Source organism: Syngnathoides biaculeatus, chromosome 1 (genome assembly GCF_019802595.1).
Source record: "Syngnathoides biaculeatus isolate LvHL_M chromosome 1, ASM1980259v1, whole genome shotgun sequence".
Classification (NCBI taxonomy): domain Eukaryota; kingdom Metazoa; phylum Chordata; class Actinopteri; order Syngnathiformes; family Syngnathidae; genus Syngnathoides; species Syngnathoides biaculeatus.
Genome location: NC_084640.1, coordinates 620316 through 645851, shown reverse-complemented (window position 1 = coordinate 645851; position 25536 = coordinate 620316). Strand labels below are relative to the sequence as shown.

Sequence of the window (25536 nt, the reverse complement as noted above, 5' to 3'; positions counted from 1 at the left end):
CATCGTATGGTAAAAATGAAATAGGCCCTGCAAAGTCATTTGGAGTATCTTTGAGGAGGAAAAAAAAAATACATGCAGTAGGATTGCGTTTTGAAATGCTTTCCATCATTTTATGTTTACTAGCAGTCATTTTCTTCAGTAAAAGTGTACGTGGGGGGGACAAATAAAAGTGTAGCCTTTTGGCCTGGGGTGTCAAAACCTTTTCCTCAAAGGGCAGAAAAATGGATACAAGACCTACTTGGACATTCTTCAAGTTTTATTAAAACTGCTTAAACTAATCCATCGAGCACTTGATATTGTTTTTACTGCTACGGCACTTTCTTGTTAAAGTGTTTAAGGCAACTCTTTTTGGACTTTTTAAATTTTGACTTGGCTCACGGCCCTGCATCCCACTGAAATAGATCCACCAGGGGCCCTAAGCGGCTCGCCACATTCACAACCAAAACAGGAGTGATCCAAAGCAAACTGACAAGTCACAAATCAAATATGCTCACAAATACGACCTTGACATGGAGCAGTGTGGCGGAAACCATTTGTGTTTATGAAGGTGAATTATCTTTAAGGCTCTGAAGAAAAACCAATTTTAGTCAAAATAGTTCATTTATTTTATATAAGAGTCAGTATAAAACCTCTATTATTAGTAGTAGTTGTAGTTTTCAGTGGCATTGGATCTATGGGGGATGATATGACCATCACCCCCCCCGCACCACCACAACCACACACACACACACACACACACACACACACACACACACACACACACACACACACACTATAAAAAACACATTACAGGCCTTGTAAAATGTTATTTTCAGTAGGGCCACTCAAATATGCAAACGGCCCCTAGGCCTCAATTCGGCCACCCATGCTTTAGGGTCAATCTATTCAAGGATACCCGTCGAAATCCGATTTATTTGAATTTTGAAAATTGATCCATCTTTTCTCTATATGGCTCATCCTGTTTAGGGAGGCTATCCTGGCTGAAATTCCGGTGAAAGCCAGACTATTCCCCAGTCAATCACACATATCAAGAGAGACAACCATTCACCCTCACATTCACTCTGTAACTGAGGAGGTAGTGATCCCATGCTGTATGCGAGACAGCACAACTACACATCTACTGGGCTGTATAGTGGTATCAGTTTGTAGGACTGGTACAAGTCCACTGAGTTGACTGAACAAAAAACATTGCATTGATCATCTTGTCAAAATGCTTGTCTTAGGCACTTGATACTGTAAAATACCAAAACCACAAGCTAACAAAAATCACAAGCATCTTTGGAGAACTTCTTTGGGAAAAAAAGGAAAATGCCCAAATGTCAGAATAGACAAAGAGCTGTGAAAATCCAAGAAGGATGCTGCTTTTAACAGGGGATATCGGCATTCCTATTTTCTATGTGTATTAATTGCAGCAGCTGATCTGGACAACAAAACCCACTCTGTGTAACATGCAGGAACAGTCTCACAAATTAGGCAATGAAGCTTTCAAAACTGATTCAGCACATGGAGACCAAGAATTTGCATTAAAAAAACTTTTGGACGCCCCCCCCATCCCATCACCACAGTGAGGGCCATCAAAACAATGTCAACTGGACAGAACTCATACACTTTGAGACTCACTGCCATACATTATCCAAGACGGGGCCACCCCATTTAGGAAAATAAAGTCCAGGCATCACAGTTATTATAACATTCATCTTGTGGTGAGTTACAGTTTTATTGATTGACTATTTGTTTCTGTGTCTGTCTGTCAAAATATTGCTTCATGTGAGGCGAAAAAGGCTAGGGACCAACACTCTGGAGTGCATTTTTAAGAGATGTCAATGTTTCTTTTTTGGTGTGTGTGTGTGTGTGTGTGTGGGGGGGGGGTCTTTCTGCATCCCTATGCGAGTGTTCTCGTGGGGAGACGTGATGGAGGATGAGGCTGACACATCCCTCGGCCTGTGTAACAGCGGGGTCTGAGACAAGGTCAAGGCCTTGTCTGTCAAAACACACCAGCAGACACATGCAACAGAGATCCTCGGGGCACAAGCTACCACACAAAGGAGGAGAGACAAGAATTGATAGACAAGGGAGCACACGAAAGGCGGAATGAGACAGATACGAGGACGGAGGGCATAATGGGACTAAGACAAACAAGATCAGATAGACGTCGGCGGGTTAGAGGCAAGGGAACATATTGGCGACAGGGCGAAGAGTCTTTTTATCCAGAGAGACGTCAGTGAGTAAAAGCTGGAACGGCAAATGTATTGGGACACTTGTCCATTACGGCTCCAGGGACTGAAAGGGCAACAAACAATGAAATGGGAGATTTTTAATTTATCTGGGATGATATTTGACAAGCTTTTCAAGTATATGTGTGAGAATTTTTGTTCCATTGACTCTACAGAAAAGCATATTGTAGATAGCAAAAAGTCAGAACTTGGCTCAAAATCTAATGATAATAGCAATAATAATAAAGCACATTCATGTAAAAAAAATTCAATTTAATAGAACGACACAAATATGAAATGGCACCAAGCCCTAATGTGGTCATGCTGGGTGTTTTGCTAATTTCCATAGATCTTGACAGAAAGTCGACAGATATACAATGTGAGGAGACATCTGACAAGACATCTGAGCTAGGGAGGAAGGAAGTAAGGAGGGGGGTGGGGGTGGGGTCATCGCAGCAGGGTTAAATTGCATCGGTAGAATCCTTTTCTATAAATTCTTTAGAAACGTCAGGTATGATTTTAGAACAGTGGCTTTTTTGGGGAGGGACATTATTTCACTTTAAGTACATTTTGGAATATGTTGGGCCAGAGAACCAAGTTTCTATAAGGAACTGGGCCAAACAGCTTGACTACAAAACTGAGGAGGAAAAAAAATGCTTATTAGCATTTTATTTGTTTGAGGAAAAGAAAAGAAGTAAAAGAAACCACTGAGGGATATATGCAATGTCAGGAGGACTGCAGGGAACAAAAAAAAAAGAAAGATTGAGAGGATGGGGGTGCGGGGAATGCATGCCAAGTGTACCTGGGCATCAGCTGTGTGAAGGGAGGAAGAGGAGAGAGAAGAGGAGGAGGAGGAGGAAGAGTGGAGAAGGATGTCGAGAGCAGCACCACGCTAGCAGGAGTTACATTGGAGGAGCTTGAGCAGACACTGCTGGGAAGAAGACAAGGGGGTGGGGCAGGGGAGGGGCTCTTTTCAGTACTTGGAAAGGCTGGTAAAGCAAAACATTGGACTCATTAATTCTTTGAAATATTTAAAGATTATTTACTGCTGGCAGTAAAAATAGCAATCATGGCTCTTTATTTCGACATCTATTTAGCTAATTTGAAAAAAGACCCCTGCTCCCATATGAATGGTTGATAAATATGGTTGCCTACTCCATAACGTAACACAGAATAATTCAAATCTATGAACTTTTGTTCAAGTAAGCGCAGAGTATGTTGCCTGACCAATCAGAGGCAGTCAGGAGCTTACAGTAAAAATATTTAAAAAACAAGAGTGCTACAGCAAATGCTTGCATGAACAAAATTAAAACAGCTGAAACAAATGCATCACAAAAACAAGAATGTGTCATTTTTGCACAGCTCTGTACAAGACACAGACCACAACTCCTGATTTCTCCTGTTATCTCCCAATACCTTGACCCTGCAGACATGCACCTACTCAATCACACTCATACACAGTCGTGTGACCAGTGAAGGGAAAGCCACCCCTTTTACTGACCAGTCAAGGCTGAGCTTCCTGGAGAATGTTCAATCAATGCCCTCGAACTCTGGCTCTATCAAACTTTGTCAGGCACCACTGTGTGTGTGTATGTGTGTGTGTGTTTGTGTGTGCATGCGTGCGTACGATGAGTATGGTGAGTAATGTATTCATGGGCCAAGATGAATGGACAAAGAAGTAACTACAAAACACAATCCTTCCTGTCTTGTCTATTGGAGCATATATTTCGTGCTGTGATATGTGTTTAATAGAACGTATGCTACATCAACAACAACGTGGGAAAGAGCCCTCATCCCAGACGACAGAGCGAGAAATGCAAACTACACACCGGAGCGGTTGCCAGTTAAACACCAGTCAATGCGATATTGACCGTGAATCGAGTCCAGGTGCAAATCAGGTATGTGAACCAGTGCATTGCAAGAAAAAAAAAAAAACACCATATCGAAGACATCGACTGGAACAAAGCATGCTAACCACCAACAACAATGGACGTAAACAAGGATCTTTTGTATTCTTGGCATGTAAATATTAAGTGTTTCAGTCTTTCATGTCACCCATATTTGAATGGCTCGGCACAAATTCTCATTTATTCATACTACCCTTTGGATGAGAAAACATCAAAAGTCAGTAAAAATGTACAGTTTGCAAACCAGGAAGCATATTTGACAAAATGTTGAGGCTATCAAAGAGGGAAAGATTGAAGGCTGCGTTTTATATGATTGCAGAGTGAACAAGAATCTGTACACAGTCAACCAAACATCATGTGAAGTTTAAAAGATTAAAAATTGAGCAGGCTTCGTCTTTGATGGAGCCGACGTCTCCCTGTTTGATACGAGACAGTTATCATTATTATCATCCAATGTCCGAACCTTTGTGTGAGCATCACGACTCATTTGCATGTGTGTGAGTCAGCAGGAAGATCGGTACGTCTGAGACCCTCCAGCCGTGTCTTGGAGCTGGCTGTCTTTGCAAACACAAGAGCCTGATAATTGAGGCATCAAGCCATTCCACTCCTTGTCCTCACACAAAACATAAGGAGCAAGACAATGGTGCAGCGGTGATGAACAATGGAGAACCATGTTCAATGGAGGTGATAGTGGGGGAGGGGGATGAAGAAAAAGATAAGCATTATTATTCAATAAAGCGCGGTGTGTGCTGTGAATATTTTGCCTGTCCTCAAAGCAACCAGCCGTGCATGGCAGTTTCATGTATTTTGTCTATTTCTACATTGGTGCTCAAGTGATCACATGAGGCTTTGCGTGGATTTTGAACACGTTTGTCATGATCAGCCCATGAATTCCTTCGTGTGTGTGTGTGTGTGTGTGTGTGTGTGTGAGAGAGAGAGAGAGGAGAGAGAGAGAGAGAGAGAGAGAGAGAGAGAGAGAGAGAGACAGAACGAGAGCGAAAGAGAGAGAAAGCGTGTTGTGTGTGACGACTGGCTAAATATTTTCTGTATAATGGCAACATCTCAGTTGCACTGACAACATTTTAATATGATCCTATGCAAGAGATCTATCAAATATTGTGCCAAGGATAATAAATAGTTTTCATTGTCACTGTCAGTGAGTTATTAATCAAACCCATATCATCAAAAGTCAGATTTGATTAAAAATCTACTCTTCATTGACATGTACTTGCACTGCTTTTTATCATTACTATCCAGGCTGATGGGATGCAAGACAGCTTAAATGCACTATTACACTGCAGTATACTTTATGTAACTACAGATACTGGCATTAAAGAATCACATCAAAGGGATGTCTCATGAATAAAATACTCTAAAAACTACTGCCTATCAGTTTGGAAATGGCAAAATGTGAAATTGTTCATTGCAAAATAAGCATAGAAGGTATCACTATCATAGAGGTCATGTGATGTGCGTTGAGCATATTGGCAAGTGCAGAGCGTCTTATTACATGAAAAGTGCCCAAATGAAGCTTATACATTTCGGAACTACTCCATTTTGGAAGCATTGTAGTGCTTGCTTATGGGTAAAATTTAATTCCAGATTATTTTAACAGTGCTTTATTGAGACAAACGTTTATTATTTTATTATTTATTAAATTTTATTAAAAGTTTTATTAGCTGTCCACAAAATATATACTTCATTAGATTTGAGGAAATGTATATTCCATTGAGCTCATTGATTCATTAATAGCACTGATTCCTTTTAATTTGAAATGGTGTAATCTGAACTACACAGACATTGAATCATAAAATAGTGTTTGTCCATCTCATATGGAGGTTTGTGCGACATTTAAGGATATGCCGTGAATTAGTATGAGCAGTGAGAATTCATGATTGGATGTTAGTGCGCAATCTGCGTCTCTTTATAGGGCTTTACCTCCTCCAAATGTGCAGTCCAACTCCCATGGACAGCAGCATAACGAGTGCCGCCACTGACACGACGGCAATGATCACAACAGGACTCTGCTCACTGGATGCCAGGGCCACTGCGAAAGTAAACATTGTTGAAATAAATGGGCTGTTGATAAATAGATGAAATAACGCAAATAAAACTAAATTACGCAGGCACACTTTACCATCTTCAACAGCAACATTGGGTACACCAAGCTAATTAAGGTCCTCCCAAAAATCAATTTCCTTTTCAGGAGCTTCAACCTTGTCGGAAACTCACTGATTGCACGCATTCAAAAGGGTTACATTTCAACAATCAATACAAAATTGGGTGAATATCTATTAATAATACAGAACGTTCAAAAGTGAACAGCATCATGCTTATTTTAATCCATGTATGAATTGTTCTTTCCATTTTCAATTGGTGATCGAAATATGAAAACGTGACACTATTGTACTGTTTGGTTTTTAATGTATATATATTATTATATTGTTGGATTTCCCATATTTCGACTTTTGAATCACATCAAAGTCTGAAATTGAAAAATGGACCACTGAACTGAGTTTGATATGTAATTGGCTGTAAAAGTAAAAGCACGGTAGTCACAATTCGAGCATTCATCTGAGATGTCACGCGATGGAGACCCCTAACAGGACAAGCCGAAAGAAACTTACTTTGGTCACAAACACTTGTCGGAACCACGACATTAGCCATTTTATGACATGAACAATTATGTTTTGTTGAAAGGAGGGAAATCTGTGAACACTGATGGAGGACTACATTTTGGCTTTTAATGCTGTTTATCTAACGGCGTTGTTTTCAAGTTATTAATGTTAAAATGGAATACCCCATGAACAAGTAGACCTGGGGCAAATCGCGGCAGAGCATGTCATCAAAATTTGATGATCAATCAAGGCTTTATCATGAAAAATGGGGACATTAATTGGTGCTTGGATCTTAAATTATTACTGGGTTTAAAATGCTCAAGAATTGAATTGCAGCATTTTTGTTTAAAGGTCTCGCTACTGTAGGTTAAAAAAAAAAGGTAAAGAAAATATTAAAAACACTTCTCAGCGTGACGGAGCTCAACACCACCATAAACTCTCAAAAGCAACACTTATCCCCCATGCCCTAATTGCAACAAACTTGAAAATATAACAAATTGTTAACATTTTGAGATATTGTTGTTCATCTACATTTCCTATGTAGTTACCAGGATGTTAGAATGTGGTTGCCTTGAAAGGTTTCTGAGGTCATCGCTTGTTTGAAACTTCTGAGCTTTGTCTGAGGCAAGAAAGCTATCATCCATAAAGTTACTGTGAAACTGGGAACTCTCTTGCAAAACATAAAAAGTTCAACTGATTTTTGTGTAAAATTCTGTTTGGGCAAAAGTCAAAGAAAATGAGGAGCGCTAGATTTGGTCTTTTGACCGAACGTGGGAGATTCTGGATGCACACACCAGCTTTTAGGTAAATTTGTCTCTGCATATGTGAAACAGCACATCACTAAAAATACCATAGCTGAATATAAAAAAAAAAGAAGGTTGGTTCCATTAGAAGTTAGATGCATAAGACACATACTGTGAGAACAAAAACTACACTCTGAGGCATCATCAAAGACAAAGTGTTTCACAGGTTCATCGATAAACTGTTGAATCTTCACACATTTTCTCAAATACAGTCTCATTGCTGACTCTCAATTCTATCCACCCGCCTCATTGTTCAGGCTGGCCGCACACCCAACATAACGCCCCCCCCGCATCTTAAGTCACTGGCCGTCTGGAGGTGCTGAGAGGCGTGAGCGGGGAGAAAGAGAACAGGACATGGCCGGGAGAAGGTGTTAAAAATGCAACTCACACTCTCCCAGTGTTTGCAGTTCCAGGGGAGCGCTGTAGGCTCCGTAGTCAATGGGCGGGGACGATGACGACGAAGAAGAGGAGGAGGAGGAGGATGACGAAGACGAGGAGGAGGGATACGTAGAAGATGAAGATGATGAGGATGAGGAGGAGGCAGAGGATGAAAGAGGGGAAGAGGACAGTGATGAGGAGGGCGCTGGTGTAGTGAAGGGACGAATGAGGAAGACGTAGGTGGTGCCAGCTTTCAGGTTGTTGACGCTGATCCGCGTGGCGGACGTCTTCACAGTAGAATAACTTTGATCCTTTTGCTCCTGTGGAGACACAACTTGCAATTAGAGACACAAAAATAGATGTGACATGTTCATCACGTCGCTCGCTTTCTCACAGTTTCGATGTAAGACTTTGGAAAAAGTCGCACATGTCCCATTTGACCGAAAAGGAAATTAACCCAGGCACAAACGTGTGTGTGAAGCCGTTAAAAGAAATCACGTACGCTTCATTGGGAGCGGCTGCATAAGAGATGTCAAGAACATTGTCTTTGCTAAGTACGGTACAACATGCACTGCACATGTATCTCAATTTATCGAAAGATTATGGAATTTTTTTTTCCAACTCATTATTTCTATACAGTATCTATAATAAAACAATGCAGCAGTTTTAAAAAAATGAATTATATTAGTAACAAAAACGAGATTAAGACAAAAAGAATAATATCGAAAAAAATGGTAGGAATCAGCCTTTTGCTGTGCTCAATGACATTAAAATTAGAGCACTGCAATAATTACATTTTTAACAATATAATTGAGATGTACTACCTGCATATACAGTATTTGTATTGACAGTGTGCAATATCGTACATGGTTACATGGCCAACGTTTCTCGTGCATTTGTTTAAACATTTTTAAAAAGCAGGTAAGCAATGCAAGTGTTTTGTCAATAAAGAATGACAGAAATTTTAATTAATATATAGTTAGTGTTGCACTTGTGAAAGAGTGCCAGTAATCTGCCTCATCCAGCTAAGTGTGTGTGATACTGTCACCAAAATATTGTCAACTGCTCTCAATATTTATATGTGGTCCACTTGGACAAAACCACTGGAGACCCCAACCACAATAATGAACTATCGCGCTCATTAGAATGTGCAGGTGCACTTAATGTTGTGTCCGCAGAGTGTATGTTGTTAATCCCTGTTTGTGCGAATGACTAACATAAGCACCCATTACCATAATTACTCTCATTTAATGTTTTTTTTTTTGTTTGTTTTTGTCATTTGCTTGCAACTTTTGTGCGCTGCATTTATAGTCATCATATCCTCTTGATGTGTCTTTTGGCATAATGACTCCAACGGAGGTATACAAATCAGATACGATAATGACTTGGATTTGCATACAATGATTTAAAAACAAAAAAACCAAGCTTGTGACTTTTCTGTAGCTATTTGTGAGAAAAAAAAACCCAACTGCATAGTAAAGACCGGATAAGGGAATAAAAATGCTTTAAAAAGTTGAAGCACTCATTAATTCCAGCTACGAGGAGAAAAAAATACCGCTCACTGCTGCGTGTCATTTATTACATTGAAACACAAGTGGGAGCAAATGTTTAGCAATATTTTTAGCTGTTATGTTGACCCACAGTGTAACACAATGCCTTAATAAGAGAAGAAAATGCTATCACACCTCCTAAGCCGTACCATTTTTAAAACAGGCTCTTTGTTGTTGCGTTATTGTATTGCCTTTTTATTTCATGGCTTTCGAACAATGCAGCTGCCTCACTTGGTTATTTTCTATCCATCCTCTGCACACTTGGTTTTGTCAGTTATCTTCAGAACTCTGCTCTTGGAAATAGTAAACCATGTCATCTTCTCTTAATCTGTTACCCACGTAATATATAATCGAACCTGTTCCCCACCTCTGGTATCTCAATCTTACTAAATCCTCACTGCCTCATATCATCTGCTCACGTTTTCCTGTCTCACCTGGCCCACCCCTTTTCGATGTGGCAATACAGAAAAAAAGGTAACATATTTTAAAAAATATGGCAAAGCATATAGAAGACGAGAAGGTGTGAAAAAGATTGCGTGAGCGTGACAGACATAACCAAAAACGTGGTGTTGCTTCAAAATACACCGTATGAAAATGTTGCAACTGTGACAGCTGTGGGTTTACGTCCATGACAGATTTACTGTGAAAGCGCACTGTTGAAAGCTGTGTTAAATTAGTGTGATAAGGCATTTTCAATTACTGTGGTTATCCAAATGACTGGCCCATACTTAAACACCTTTGAAAATATTTTTAACTTGCTGATGATGAACTGCCTATAAACATCTTAAACTTGCAGCAGAAGCGGGAGATGGAGTCGATTAAAGGACAACTGGTCCTCTAGGACAAACCTCGGTGGTACAAAATATTTTGTAATTTACATTATTCAGAAATATATCCATCTTCTGAGCCACTTATCCTCACGAGGGTCACGGGGAGTGCTGGAGCCAGTCCCAGCTGTCATCGGGCAGGAGATTGGGTACACCCTGAACTGGTTGCCAGCCAATTGCAGGGCACATAGAGACCAACAGCCGCACTCACAATCACACCTAGGGGCAATTTAGAGTGTTCAATTAATGTTGCATGTTTTTGACATGTGGGAGGAAACCGGAGTGCCCGGAGAAAACCCACATAGCCACAAGGAGAACATGCAAACTCCACACAGGCGGGGCCGGGATTTGAATCCCAGCCATTAGATTTGTGAGGCCAACACTCCAACTAGCTGCTCCACCATGCCGCATTCAGACATACATCAAATTTAAAATTGAAATTCAGTGTTTTGAAATGAATTGTATTTAAGTTTAACATATTCATGTACCTTCTCATAGTATTTAACTTCGTATTCTGTCCGGCTTCTGTTCAGGGACAAAGGTTGCCTCCACACCAACGTGATGCTCTTTTCCTCGATCTTTTCGGCTCGGAGTTCACTTATCAGAGAGGAAGCTACAGGAGAGAGAGAGAGAGAGAGAGAAGAAATTCACTTTTTAAGAACTTTGGTTTTCTGCACACACAGTATTTGCTATCGCTTTCTATTTGTCAAGGACATAAGTAACATTTTTGCTCTTGCAGTTACAGCATGACAGCGTAACAAAACTAAATGTAACTTATTTTGTTTTCCTTTCAAAAATGGGTTACCTGGCAGTATTTTCAGTTCAGATTTGAAAGAAAGCGTTTTATATTTAAGGACAGATGGGGGAGTCCGCCAATATTCTACTTTAGGGAGAAGAAGAAAAGAGGACGACGACAGCAGTAATGGATTAGTCATTCAAGAGACCTTGTGCATCTGTACGTGCGTGTGTGTGTGTTTGTGTGTTGTGGGACAGAAGTGCATTGCGACTGACAATAGATCAATGCAGATATGGATTGACTGACAAGTTGGCATTGACATAAGACGAAAGGATGGAGACTCTCCGAATTCAGACAACCGTTTTATTTTCGCGTCTCTGAGTCTGTCAATTAATTTAACCACAATAACTTTTTCTGGCTGAAGCCATGAGGGGCAAAGTCAAAGTTACCCTGACAGATTACTCATTTGGGATGGATGAACACCAAATGTTAAAAAAAATCCATGTCGAAAAATTCATTATGTTCCTTTTCATCCTGCCTGTAATTTTTCCATTTTGCACTTTTTTGTAATCTGAGTCTTAAATGCAAAGTCTAAAACAACACAAATAACACAGCCAAAGTAAAAAATAATGACACTGTACGCAAACACTTTTAAATGTGGTATAAATATTTTAGATTAGAAATGAGGAAATAAGGAATGCGTTTTAAATGCCAACTGCAGCCAATACTGGTAGTGCGATGTTAACATCATTTAAACCAATGAAGGCAGCAGCTATAGGAGACAGTTCAGGCCATCTGAATAATATGCAGTTTTTTCAATTTTTAAAAATAGTTTTCATTATCTGTTACTTGCTTTGGCTGGACACGTAAATATAAAATCATATACAACTACAAAATTGGAACCTGGAACTTACAGCTCACATTGTGTGCAATGGGACTGGCACATAAAGTTATTTTCTTTTATGTCGGCAAGAAAAGCATACTGACACCCACTCAAGGGTTGCTTAACGCCATGTTTAATGAAATAGTAAAGTGTGCTGTCACTCAAAATGCAACTAATAACAAGGTAGGCTTAGTTTGTCAAATACTCGTGTTTTGGTAAACATTAGCAATTAGGAAGCACTGTAAGGGGGTGTTTACAGTTAGTTTTTTGCAAATAAATCTTTGTTTCCAAATATCACATAGACCTTAAAATTTTTCTTGGGTATTAAAGTTACCGGTACTTCTTGGTATTTTTCTGTTGTTACCCCCATCCCTCCCAACCCATGTCCTTTCTGCTGTGCCCATCAGTAGCCTAAAATCGAACTCCCCATCTTTCTAGCTGGTCATCTTTTCACCTGACCTTTCACCAACATTTTATCTATTTTGGCAGCAGCAACACAGCAATGTTTGACTCAAGAGAAAAATAATACTTCACATCTGCAAAAACAATCGTGAGTTCCATTATGCTCCAACCTCATATGACTCAAGATGACAGTCAATTAAGCTACAGATTTAAAAAAAAAAAAAACACTCCAGCTCTCTAAATTTGTCTTTAGGAGAAAAAAAAAAAAGAGTTTTCAGTGACACTCAGAATTATTGCAGTTTGCTTGTCTTGTCAGCCGCTATTGAGAAATTGATTGCATCCTTTTTTGACAGGCGGAAAAAGAAACCTACTTTATGATTGCTCTGTTAAGGTACTCAATTTCTTTGTCGTTCCTGTCAAAATCATTTTGGAAGTTAGAATACTACCTGCACATCCAGGATGCAAAGTAGATTGTCATATATCCTCTTAATTTTTGCACATTTTAAATATTAGAGAACCACGTGTGCCGTATAATACATTATGTCAATATAATGACAAAGACATTCATTTTAAAATGTATATTAGAGGCAGTGAATATGGAGAAGAACAGACAAAACTGGTTATAATAGAATAAAGAAAAAAATAATTCTTAATTATTCAGTACTGAGCAAAAATAATCTCGCCCCAAAACAGTAGTTGAGTGCATCATTATAACTTTAAAATCCACAATGCTAAATGAACTCACTGGTTGACCTTTGTCAGATAAAAATTCAGACTGAAATCCACCCCATGTCTGCCGACATACATTAAAAAGAAATCATAATTGATAGTTTACTGTATGGGATGCAGGAAACAAATTTGATCAAGGCTATGAAAGAAAAAAAAAAAGAGAAAGAATGGCTGCCCGGCAAACATTCAATACTGTATTGAGACCTAAATAAATAAAGAAATGTTTACTCTCTTCCCTGCGTAACTAAATCCATTCTATGACCACTTATTTTTTTTTCTATTGGCCTTTTCAGGAGCTGTATATTACAGCGTATATTTCCAAACACATCTGCTGACATACAATGTGGATCGACTGCTACTATCCTTTCTCAAAGTCAAACAACCACTTATGGAAGGAAAACATTTTCATGATGAAACTAGTGGACGATCGCAAACAAAACTCTAGAGACTCCAAACAAAGGAAAACCTCATCTTAATACACTAAATCAAAAACCGAGTAAATCTGCTCACCTCACCTTTAACTGCACACCTCTGTTTGCACTTCTTTGCTTGCTTTGTGCTGAATTATGCATAAGACTGGTGCTTGCCCCTGAATCCCAGAACACATTAGAGCTCAATCTCACCACCAAAGAACACATTTGGATGATTTCGCTATAGATTTGCACCCACAATCGCCTTCCTTCTTTAAACCTATGCTGCTGAAAATAAGCGGTCTTTCACTCTGTGAAAAGAAGAATTGGAAGGTCTAAAGTGCAGGTATGCATTTTTGAAACATAAATGATCCAACTAACAATTGTGTGTACCATGTTAAATTTGATACCCTGTGAAATAGTTGGGTACTGTTGCAAATACCATTCAAAACATGTAAATCATCCGATTACAGAAATACATTCGCACACCAAATAGTCGACAAGTCAGGTGCATTGCATTGTACTTTAAGGGCCAGATTGGATGGTGACTCCCATCTAAAATGCTTTTTTACAACAGACGAGCACAACAGACAATGAATTTCATATGCGGTATAGAAGAGGCGGGAGCGATACATTCTCGAAGCTTCGTTAGCTTAGCGACGGAAGTGCACTATGAAAGCTTTCCAGTGGGCATGCCGAGTAATCGCTGATAGAGATAAGGCTTGCAGACTTCAAAGGAACACAATGATGACAGAAAAGGGGGACTAATACAGGAAGAATACGAGGTGAAGTTTGACCCAATGTAGGAACCAGAATATTTTAGAGTGAATTTAAAGCATAACTGCTGCCTTTATATGAGATTTCTATGTCATGCAGGCACAAGGGAAATGCAAATTCAGTCGATAACGACAACAAAACCGGATAATATATTAAACCATTGCCACAATTATAAATCTCAGTTATAACTCTGGATGCACAACACGCAGGCAATGGCGCAATAATGCAGCCGGTTTTAACACTGCCTTTCGTATGCACAGTGTGTGACAGAAAAGCTAGCTTCCTGAAAGACTCTTATGGATTTCAATTCAAAGACGCTTCATGATGCGGAGCCCCAATACAGGCCTCTCGTTATGTAGACTGGTGGTTTATGTGGCAGCTCAGGCTTGACACTCTATGGCAGGTAGAGTCGCGAATTGACTTTGGCGCAAAATGGCAGCTGCTGCTTTTGGGTCTTGCAAGCGTGCGTACAAAGGCAGCGGTTGCTCAACTGCCATCGCCGTTTTATCGTCACAGGAGACAGACTGAACCTTGTCCACCACCCAGCGGCAACAGTCACCAGAGGGTGGAAATTGCAGACTTGTGGTCACTTCTGTCATTTATGAATCCACCTTTACTTTCTACATCAATGTCTCACTTTTTTATGTAAATTCTCACCTCGACACAATGTCTGTTTCAATTTATTTTAGGTTGCCTCAGTAAGCCAGTTTGTGCCTCAGCTGAGATGACATCCCCCTCGTCGGGAAGGGGCTTTATTGTTCTGCTCCTCCACCAACTGTGCAGCATGCGCAACTTTAAAGTACATCCAACGATGCACCTATAAAGCCATTGCATGCAAATTGAACAGACGAGAACGAAGCGGTGGTCTAGATAGATTGAGGTAATAAAGACTGTTCTACAGTTAGATATGTTTTATGTTCTAGGTTAAGAGAAAAGCAGCAAAGACATCCCCAATGGATGCAACCCCACTGGCTCCTTCCTTAGTTAAATGGATGGCGCAACAATTTAAGTGAATGACAGCGGGGAAGTGGAACATTTAGTTTCTTAGATTTGAGACTCCCTGGAGATTTTTCTGCTGTAAGAATTTGTATCCAGACCAAGATCCAAACTGAACTTCCTTCCGTTTGGGATGGATATGGCTGGCTGACTAATTAGCTTTCCCTTCATCCTTCATCTAAAGTGAATGCTGAACAATTTTAAGCTATTTCCTAACATTTTCAACCGCCGTTTCTACATTTAGATCATTTGTCCATCTGTAGTGGTGCTTTGTAATATTGTCTGTGTCGTCCACTCAATCAAGGATGGTTCAAACCCCTTTAACTGTATGATATAAGTCCAAATTTACAGCAGATCTTAATCCAACTAACATAATCACTGCCTGCAATGTGGGATGTTATGAGGTGTGCAATTTCACCTTCCTTTTTTTTTTTTTTTTAGGCCAAATTGAATGAATGTTGCATTGAATTCATTATTTACTAGTACATTGTAACAAATATTCTGTTATCTTATTAATGTTGTTTGGGGAAAACAAAACAACCAATCACAAAGATTCACAGTTGCATAACCATGAATAAGAGCTTTGACATTTACCAGACGCGAGCATCTTCATGCATGGGATTGTGTCCAAAATGATGCTGTTCTCAATCCCGTTACAGGGCACGCTGCTTTCAAGGCCCACTGTGAGAAAGCAGATAGTCTAGGCTATCACTATTCAAAAGCCTTCATGCTTCAATGCAAATACATACCTTTATTCTCAAAATATAATATAATAAAAAAAAAAAATCAGGAGCTGAGAGAGCCAAGAGGGAGGGTACGGAGGTGAGGTGAGCTGATACAAATCTTCAGTGGTTATTATTGTTCAGACGAGTATAGAGGAAGAAAGAGGGAAGGGAGGATATTAAAACACATGCACACACAGAGCTACTTTGGATAAGTATATCTGCGAAATGGAGGACCACAAAGAGGAGACAACTGGAAGTTTTCATCAAAGCTACAAGATTACACGTTGCCCTGGTTTGACTCACCAAATTGTGCACGTGTGTCTCTGATTGGGTTTATGATTGCATGGGAAAGAAGGCAGTGTCTATTAGTGTGACAAGGAAAGAGAGCGTCTCAGTGACGACCTAATTAAACGTGTCAGTCAGTGGGCGGGTGGCCAGGAGCAGGACCAGAACATCGCACGCACACAAGCTACTCAGACAAAGAGTCAATTGCCAACCGATCATGATGATGACAAAGATTTCTTGTAATTTATCATGACAGCTTCAATGAAAAAAAAAATAAAATCTTCATTTTTAGGGCGTATTAGCTTCTATAGAAAAGCTCATCAGCATTGACGTTGCCATGGCAAACCTTGATCACCTGTTTTACGCTCTGATTATTTTCGGACCAGCCGGGATAGCTGCTTGGCTGTCTTTGTGGTTGTTAGTGCTAAAGTTGATGAGTTTTCAGGATTGTATTACTGAAAGAAATCCTGATATATTTCTGTCATTTTCAAATTAATTTTTGTATTTTAAAAAAGGCCTAAAATGGCGCCGCACTCCTGCACTAGAGTGAGAACACCCCAAAATATTACTTGAATAAAGTAAAAGAGACACATTGACCATTGTGGGTAACAAAAACAATGCAGTTCCAACTAATCAGTTGATGCTATTCAAATTGATCCTAATTTTGGATGTTTCCAATAATAGTCTTTATGAAAATGTTGTCACTTTTTTTTTTTTTTTTGTTTTTACTTTGACGAGTAAGCTCTTGCCCGTCTCTGAGCAGAGTAACTCCTCTCTGATCATTAGTCTCGCCGCTGCCTGTCAAACTTGCCTATCCCCATCTGTCTGTCAATCACTTCCTTGCCTGCACTTGTGTCTCAGAGCTGCTTTAATGATCACTGGCATTGCATATTGTGGTCTCGGTTTTCAAGCCCTTTCGTGCAATTGTGCTTCGACGAATTCGACAAATCTCACGTTAATTTTCACTTCGGCCACGTGCTCCACATGATAATCAAGTCAGGCTTACCTAAATCCATATGTTTGTCAGAATGTGTATCAATAACAACGAATGCTACTACAAAAACCGTTTTAGCATTGATTTTCTTATACACATTTATCCAGGAATTGCTGCCTCCCCCATTTTTTTATGTTGATATTAACATGCAAATACATTTTCATTTCATAGCGCTAGACCCTTAAACTGCATAAATTTAGGTTATGGTATGAACTGTACAGAATTTGAGGCAACAAAATCACTCTTAACTGCACTAGTTATTACCATTTTAGGTCAGGAAAATAACTAACAATTATTCAGAAATTTTTCCATCAATCAATTTTTGTGGTTGACTTAGTCCAGAGAGACCATTTTTTTTCCACAGCCCTAATATATCTACAGAAGTAGGAGTAAGTCACATAATCTCAAATCATAAATCCCAACTCATAAACTTCAAATCTCAAGCAAGTTCCAAGTTCTTGTGGGGAAATCAAGCGAGCCAAGTTGAGTCAGCAGTGAATTTCATGCAAATTGAGTCAAGTCATTTATTGGTTTAAGCAAGTCACGTCAAGTCAAACCGTCTGTTCCAGTCGGAACATTTTTTAAACCTCCTCAATCGATTAGACCAGTATACATCTGTGTGTGTGGGTGTGTGTGTGTGTGCGCGTGTGTGTCTACATTGAGATCAATCGATTGATCGCTAGATGGATAGATAGACAGCCAGGGAAAGATATCTTGATTGATTGCATCATATAAAGAGCTGTGCCTAATTGTGATGTCTGATGTGAGCTTAAAGCTCAAGTGTTGTCAAACGGAGGATTTTTGGTATATTATTAATGAAAAACCCACAGCCAATATGGCCCCATGTTTTTTTTCACCACAAAACATGATTTTGACGTATACAGCTTTTTGTAACTCCCGCCATGAAAATCCTCTCGAGGGATTTGTTTTCGAGAAGAAGCAGGAAGTGACGTAAAGGGCAGTGGCGCCCCCTAGAGGACTCGTTTGTTTCCATTAGTTTTAGCTCCGTGAAGGTAGCTCATTGTTCCTTCGTGTTAGCCAAAATGCTGGCTCATTGCATTGCTGGACATTGCTTGAACACTTACCCTTCATAAGTTTGAAAGAGACCCTGTTCGTTGTGAAAAATGGATTGCACAGGTGCGAAGGATAAGAGCTTCGTGGGTTCCAAATAACAGGTAGGTGTGTATACAGCTACTAAAAAAAAAAAAAATTGTTTGGGGTGGGCCACGTAATCGGTCTCTCTCATAACGTAGCAAAAGATCCGCGTATCAAATGTGTTGATGTGCGCATACAGGTATTAAAAAAAATTAATAGTTTGGGGCGGACCACGTAATCGGTCTCTCTCATAACGTAACAAAAGATCCGCGTATGAAATGTGTCGATGTGCGCGTCGCCCAGCCAACAATGTCTCACTCAGCCTGCAACATAGCTTGGCTCCACCCCCTTCTTATTTAGCACGGCGGGCCGAAACTCAGCCACACCGGCTGAGGCGCCGCGTTCAGCGGTCACATCTTCCGCGAAGGCTGCGCGTCGGGCTGCGGGCGGCTCTGAAGAACCCAGCCGAGAATGCGTTACTCAGCCGGCTCGACTGTGACTAAAGCAGCACCGCTCGGCTCTGTCATAAGCCACACCGGCCGGCTGCGATGAGCCGCGATGGCTCATCTCCGCCGCGGGAGTGGATTGGACGGATGTGGTTTGGCCGTGATCGGATATCATCTGAATATGGCTCGAACCAATAGTGTAATATTGCCCTGAGGGTTCGAAACAATAGTGTAATATTGCCCCGGTAACTTCACTCGGTTGTTTTCTCCTTTTCGAAAAGAGTTTCCGTGTCAGAAGGGGCCTTGGAAAAATCCGAATATCTCTGTTGTTTGGCTTCCATAGTAGGCACTGCGTGTTTTCAACGGCGGAAGTGACAATGATGTCAAGGACAGATGACGCGACTAATATGCCGACCACTTGGATGTCGAGGGACACTCAATTGCGCAACTTTGTGCATGGATGACGCGCTCTCCGCTCACTTTTTTTTTTCGTATAGACGAAGTGAATACTGTTATATGTATTATTCATTACAATATCTATTTTAGAATGTTTATAGGGATGTCACCCGCACTTTAATTTGGTATCTAGAGTTTGATAAAAGGCTTAGTATGAGGCAGTGCAGTTCTGTACCAAACACAATCCAAATATTTTATTAAACTGCTGTTTTGCAGTCTCTTTTTTTTTTTAAATAATTTTTCCCTCACTCGTTAGATTTTGGTAATAATGTCATTGATACATATCGTTCAAAAAAAGTTATGACCCTGTTTTAACCACAGTATTGTTGTCATGAGCAAGTGGGACCCAAATGTAGGACTCTGAAGCAGTGATATGGTTTTTGAGGGAGGTTTAAAACTAGGCTAAGGTCATACACATGAAGGCAGTCCAAACAGGCAAAAGTGAGAAGGCAGTGGCATGACCACAGTCATGACAATTGTTATTCAATTAGTAACCGCAATGTATGGTTTGCAATTACAAATAATTTAATAATTTTCAATTTGATCATTTAACCCTGTCATCTACCACATGTGTGATCCAGCATTTTCAATGTTCAATGATACTCAATGAGCTAGCATCACTGTATATGATGGTTACAATTTTGCAACGTGAAGATGATGTCAAAGATTGGCTTTGTGTATTATGTGTACATAAGGGCAGCACTGCGCACATGGGAAAGTGTTTGCGCTTCATGCGATCAGCTAATTAGCCTGTCACCAACCTCCCCGGCTGGATCATGGTGAATTTGGCTACCACTCTGAAAGAGAGCGACATCTCTATGAGGAATCCCCACTGTTTACACAGCAGGACTCAACAGAGGCTCTTTTAGCAGAGGCACCTTACACGGTATTATACAGAGAACATAAGACCTGAAAAAAAATCTCGAGTTTTATGACTGGGCGCCATTGGCATCACTTTTGAAATTTATTATATACTTTTGTGAAGGACCTAGATCACATTGAGGTCTGCCCCGCAACCCTGAATTATGGAGTACCACCAGTATCATGTGGTCACCTTCCCTCAAGCTTTGCCTTAGCACCAAAGTGAGCATCACAGTTTTCACAACAGAGAGGGGAAAAACCCCTTTAAATCCATATCCAGAGCACACATGGCAAAAGAATCAGAGTGCCTCTTCATAGACTCCAATTACAAGGCAAGAGATAGGCAATTAAAATTCCCATCACAGAGTGACAAAGCATCTTAAGTGGTTGTGCTATAGTCCTGAAAAGTAGCTTGATGACTCTATTCATTTAGTGCCTGCTGAAGCCTCACCTTCCCATCACTTCTAATTAAGGAGGCAAAAAAAAAGGATTCAAATACCTCCATGCAGTGTGCTGAAGGCGGTAGAGAGGTGTGAAAGTGGAGTGGAGAAAAAGCTATTGGGAACTTGATAAATAAAAGCAACATTTTGTTTTTTGACAGCAGAGCAGCTGTCATTCAGACAAAGCAGCAAATACTCAAAGTCAAAAACTTCAAAAAAACTGAGCCCAGCTGTATTATACCACACTTACAAACTGCTCAATATTCAAATAGTCACACGGAACCATGCACTCCTGCATCAGTTGGAAAAAAAAAAAAAAAAAAAAAACTGAGGTTCAAGTCTGATTCAGCGCCATCTCCTATTTGGGGTAAAATTACATTCAGACTGCTGACATGCTTGACCAGTCATTAGCACATTTGTCTCATAGTTCGGAGGTTCAGAGCTGGAATCCAGGCTCTGGAACTTCCTGTGTGGTGTTTCCATGTTGTCACCATGCTTATTCTTCAGGTACTCCCACTTCCGCAGACTTTAAAAAAATATGCATCCTGGAAAACTCTTGACTATAGTTGTGAATCAAAGTGTGAACATTTGTCTATATGTCTCCTGCGATTTGCTGTCCACCCTCTTGCTCAAAGTCAGCTGCAATAGGTTATAACCCCTGCTGTGAACCTTGTAAGGTTAAGTGCTATAGGAATTGGTTGGATTGATAGATTCAGACTTTGATTGGAGAAAACACGTGTACTTAATTAGTAGCAGTGCAGAGAAACATACAGCCACAAAAATTAGTTAGCGGCACAATAATTACATTGAATCTAGCAACGTATTAAAAGCATGCCTTTATACTGTAAAAGGGAGTGAGGTTCAGTTTCTGGACACTGTTATGATAGGTAGTAATTTAAATTACAATATAGTTGTGTCTTTGTAACCTTTGTACAGTATATTACACATTATGCTACTGCCTTTTGTATAATTTACAACAACCTTGGATAAAGCAGGAATTTCAGCACCATTTCAAAATTCCTGCACAATATCAGTCAATTAATCATTGTGAAAAAACTTGAATGAATTAAGATACATAAAAGTAATCGGAAATAGAAGCAAGGCATTGTTAAAGTGGTTTAAATAAAATGGGCATTTCTAAGTGACCCCCTGAGTTTTGGAATTATTGTTCCTCATCAAAGCTATACCCTTAACAAAATCAGACTAAATTAAAATATGAAAATAGATTTTTGTAAACTATTCCCATCCATATTTTTATTTTTACATAGGTATGTAATACATTGTCCACTTAATCCCCTTGCATCATTATTCCTCATATGATTATATTTTTTAAATTCCTCAGATAATTTCCTGTGGCAACTTTCTATTAGCTACGTTAATAACAACATGAACAACCACACAATACAATGAACACTGCTATTGCTTTAAACCCACAACCAAGCATGGTCCGAACATGAGAAAATAAGTCATCTGTAGACCATTTCATTTTATGGTTAAACTGTATTTATGATTGTTGGCTCCATGTTTAAATTTGTGGGCCTTTTTTTTCCCACATTCATCTTTTTTCCAAGGTATTTCAGCTCAAAACCTGTTAACCTAGAGTGCTTCAGACACTTTTCCTTGGTAGCGTCTCCACTTTGAGTCATTCACTGAGTTCACTGCTGTCTTTACTGTCCTCAAGCGCAGCAATGACATGGTTCAGACAAAGGTTGCTGTTGTCCGCACAGCGTCTATGGCTGTCCGCGCTACATCTTTATCCATGAGCCTCTTTTCCTCTGCGCCCAGAAGACATTCAACTCACATTGCTACACCACTCACCTCCCCTCATCCCTTCAACTTTTATATTCAACTGCTCCCTTTTCCCCTTCTGCCTTTATTCGGCCGTCTCTCAGGTCCGTGTAACTCCGCGGGGACCAGCCATCTAAGCAGAGCCAGTAATCCTCTCAGGATATTGAAATGCCAATCCATCCTCCTCCCTGACCCACCCCGACACTCCAGCCATCCAGCATCCCTCTCTACTTCTTTGGCTCAGCTAAAGGGCTTTGGGAGTACCACCAGGGGCCGGGACATTCAACCAGCGTGTGTTTTCAATCACTCACGTGCACGCACACACACACACACCACACACACACACGCACACACACACACACACACACACACACACACACACACACACACCACACACACACACGCACGCACGCACACACGCACACAAAAGATGAACAAGCCGGGGGAAATTGCCATTGCGTGGTATCGTTCTTGCACCTTTAGAGATAGTGCACACGCATATGCACAGAGTTCATGGCATGCAAGCAAATACATGAAAAATGTTGTCATGCACAAATGGACCAGCGTATGTACGCAGATGCACATACACACATACACACACACACACACACACACACACACACACACACACACAAACAAAACACAAGATAAGCAGCCGTGGATAATTCTGATCCCCCATTTATCCACCCCATGCCACATCTACTCACGCAACCCCTGCTACTTTTCTATCCCAGTCCTCCAATTTATCCATCCATCCAAACATGCCAAACTCCCCCCCATACCCTCAGTAGCCTAGAGAGCTCTGGGGGAGGAAAAAAAATCCATCTGTTTGGGAGCAATCTACTGACAAATGTGCAAACATAGCCTTTCCAGTTTAAGTCAACTTGCACATCGTTTCTGTCAAACGGAGTCCTCACATCTCCAAAAACATTTCAGGAGACCAAGAAAAAAAAAAAAGTAATCTTTTTTCTAAAACTACATTGTTCAAGTTTATTTTATAACCTCTTTTGCTACTACATACTGTTGCGCACCAACACCAACACCACAGTTCAACCTAGTCATGCATGATTGCTCTTTTAATTTGCCTAAAAATAGGCTAATTTATTACATCGTCATCGATTAGAACATTACAGAGAACCTAACTATTGTGGTTGTGTCTCGAAAGTATTCTGTCAATTGACTATCTGTGGATGTACTAGAGTGGTCAAACTACTGAAGAATATTTTTTTTTTCACATGCTTGGCAAAGAGGATTCTGATTGTAACTACTTTCAATCGTTTTCGTCAGAAAAAAAAAAAAAAAAACACTTTCAATTTTGAGGACGTGCATAGACATGGCGTTATACAACACTTCTCAGACAATTGACATGTCCAATAGAATCAATGAAGTTGCTTCGAGTTGCTGGTGTCAACATTCATGGGATGTGGCCGAGAAAGTGACATTTGGACATATGACGTTTCCACTCGACAGTGACAATATGTTTTTAATGGACAATTTACCTTTTAGATTTACTTGAACAGAGTGGAACAGAATAGAGCTCATGCACATGACGTCACAGTTTGCCAGGTGCCATATTGCCAGTCAAACCTAGCTGTTCTACAGTGTGGGAGCTGTTGAACCAGAGCAGATTTTTCAAATTGCCCAAGACCTGTTGTGCTGTTTGTTGTCACAATAGATGACACAGTTCTTCAAAGATATCATTTTAAAGAATACCAGCTGAGAAGACCAGAAAAGATCGATGGTTTGCCTTTCAAACAAAGCTTCTCGGGAGTCGGCTGAACCGGAGCACATTTTTCCCAATGCCCGGGACCTATTGTGCTGTTGGTTGTCACAATAGATGAGACAATCTTCAAAGAGATCATTCTATGGAATAGCAGCTGAAAAGACGAGAAAAGATTGATGGATTTTGGCAATTAAACGGAATGGATGGTGCCCAACGAAATACACACGCCTGTGTAGTGATCACTTCAGGTAGGAATTATTCCTTTTAATCTCAAATAACCAAGAAGTATTTATAGTGCCAAGTTGACTCATTTGAGAACAATACATATTTAAAAAAAAAAAAGTGTCGCAGAGAGGTTTACAGAGGTTAATTGCGTGTCTGCAATATGCTTCTGTGTATGGAGGAGAATCCCCCCTGTCCTAAATTATTTTTCCAGTCATAGTTAATGAATGCAAGTTTGTCTAAAACCAGGGATCATTTATTTAAATATTGGTATTTGTATTGAGAAAATCTGAGTAGGTCCATCGCTATGTGGGATTTATTCCTGATTGAGAAAAGATCCAGGAACGAAGTATTTGTATGCGTCCAGAATTTTACACACTTTCGAACTCTTCTAAGTAAATCTCAATTACTTACTCGCCAGATACATGTGTAGATCCAGTTGTCCAATACAAGAGGAAGCGAATTAACAGTCCAATTTCTTATTGGAAAAAACATCGACTTCTGCATTAAATATGGGTCCTCTATGCCAAGTGTGTCTAATTTTTCCATGTACCTTTGTTTACTATCACCTTCTAAATGTTAAACAGTATCGGACAAAACTCTGGGTGTCGTGCTATAAGACATTTTTGTTACGTCTCAACAGAATGAACTTGCAACAATGCTTTGTTTGACAGGCAATATGGCGATATCACGTAATTTTCTGACGTAGGTGCACGAGCTCCATACCTGGAATATTTCATCTGTGTCCGTGTTGATCCCAACAAATCAGTGTCCTTAAGTTCCCTGGCCTTTCTTCATACGTGCCCAGCAACTAGATAGAAACTATCCACTCCAGACTAATAAAATTATCATCCCCGACAAACAGGCAAGGCACAAGGGGTGAAGATAGCCACGAAGATGCAAAAGGGGTAATCACATGGAAATGAATTTGCAGAACAAAAGTGAGTTCAAGTTGGGACATTTTGTCATAGGCGAAATGGAATCAACTATGAAATATGCAATAAAAGTTACTATGTTTAAATATAATAACACTGTGATAGATAGATAGATAGATAGATAGATAGATAGATAGATAGATAGATAGATAGATAGATAGATAGATAGATAGATAGATAGATAGATAGATAGATAGATAGATAGATAGATAGATAGATAGATAGATAGATAGATAGATAAAGGTGGAGAGATGATTTTCTTTCCTAAGCGTGCGGCTTACTTGGCTGCATCAGATTTACTATTTCTTGCTCGTGTTCCTCCTGCAGATGATTATTT

The 25536-nt window shown here is 40.0% G+C and overlaps 1 protein-coding gene across 6 annotated transcripts in view; it reads right to left on the bottom strand.

The window, feature by feature from the left end:
* The window catches only part of LOC133497960 (ephrin type-A receptor 7), a 148914-nt gene that overhangs the window by 23977 nt on the left and 99401 nt on the right, over window positions 1-25536 (bottom strand). For all 6 annotated transcript variants that reach the window (XR_009794169.1, XR_009794163.1, XM_061814300.1 and 3 more), the window contains exons 6-8: window positions 10785-10909; window positions 7930-8239; window positions 6059-6167 (exon numbers count right to left, since the gene is read on the bottom strand). Coding sequence is in view for 4 of the 6 variants with exons in the window: in XM_061814300.1 (XP_061670284.1) it covers window positions 6059-6167; window positions 7930-8239; window positions 10785-10909 (544 nt within the window). In the remaining 2 variants the exon portion in view is untranslated. The remainder of the gene's footprint in view (window positions 1-6058; window positions 6168-7929; window positions 8240-10784; window positions 10910-25536) is intronic.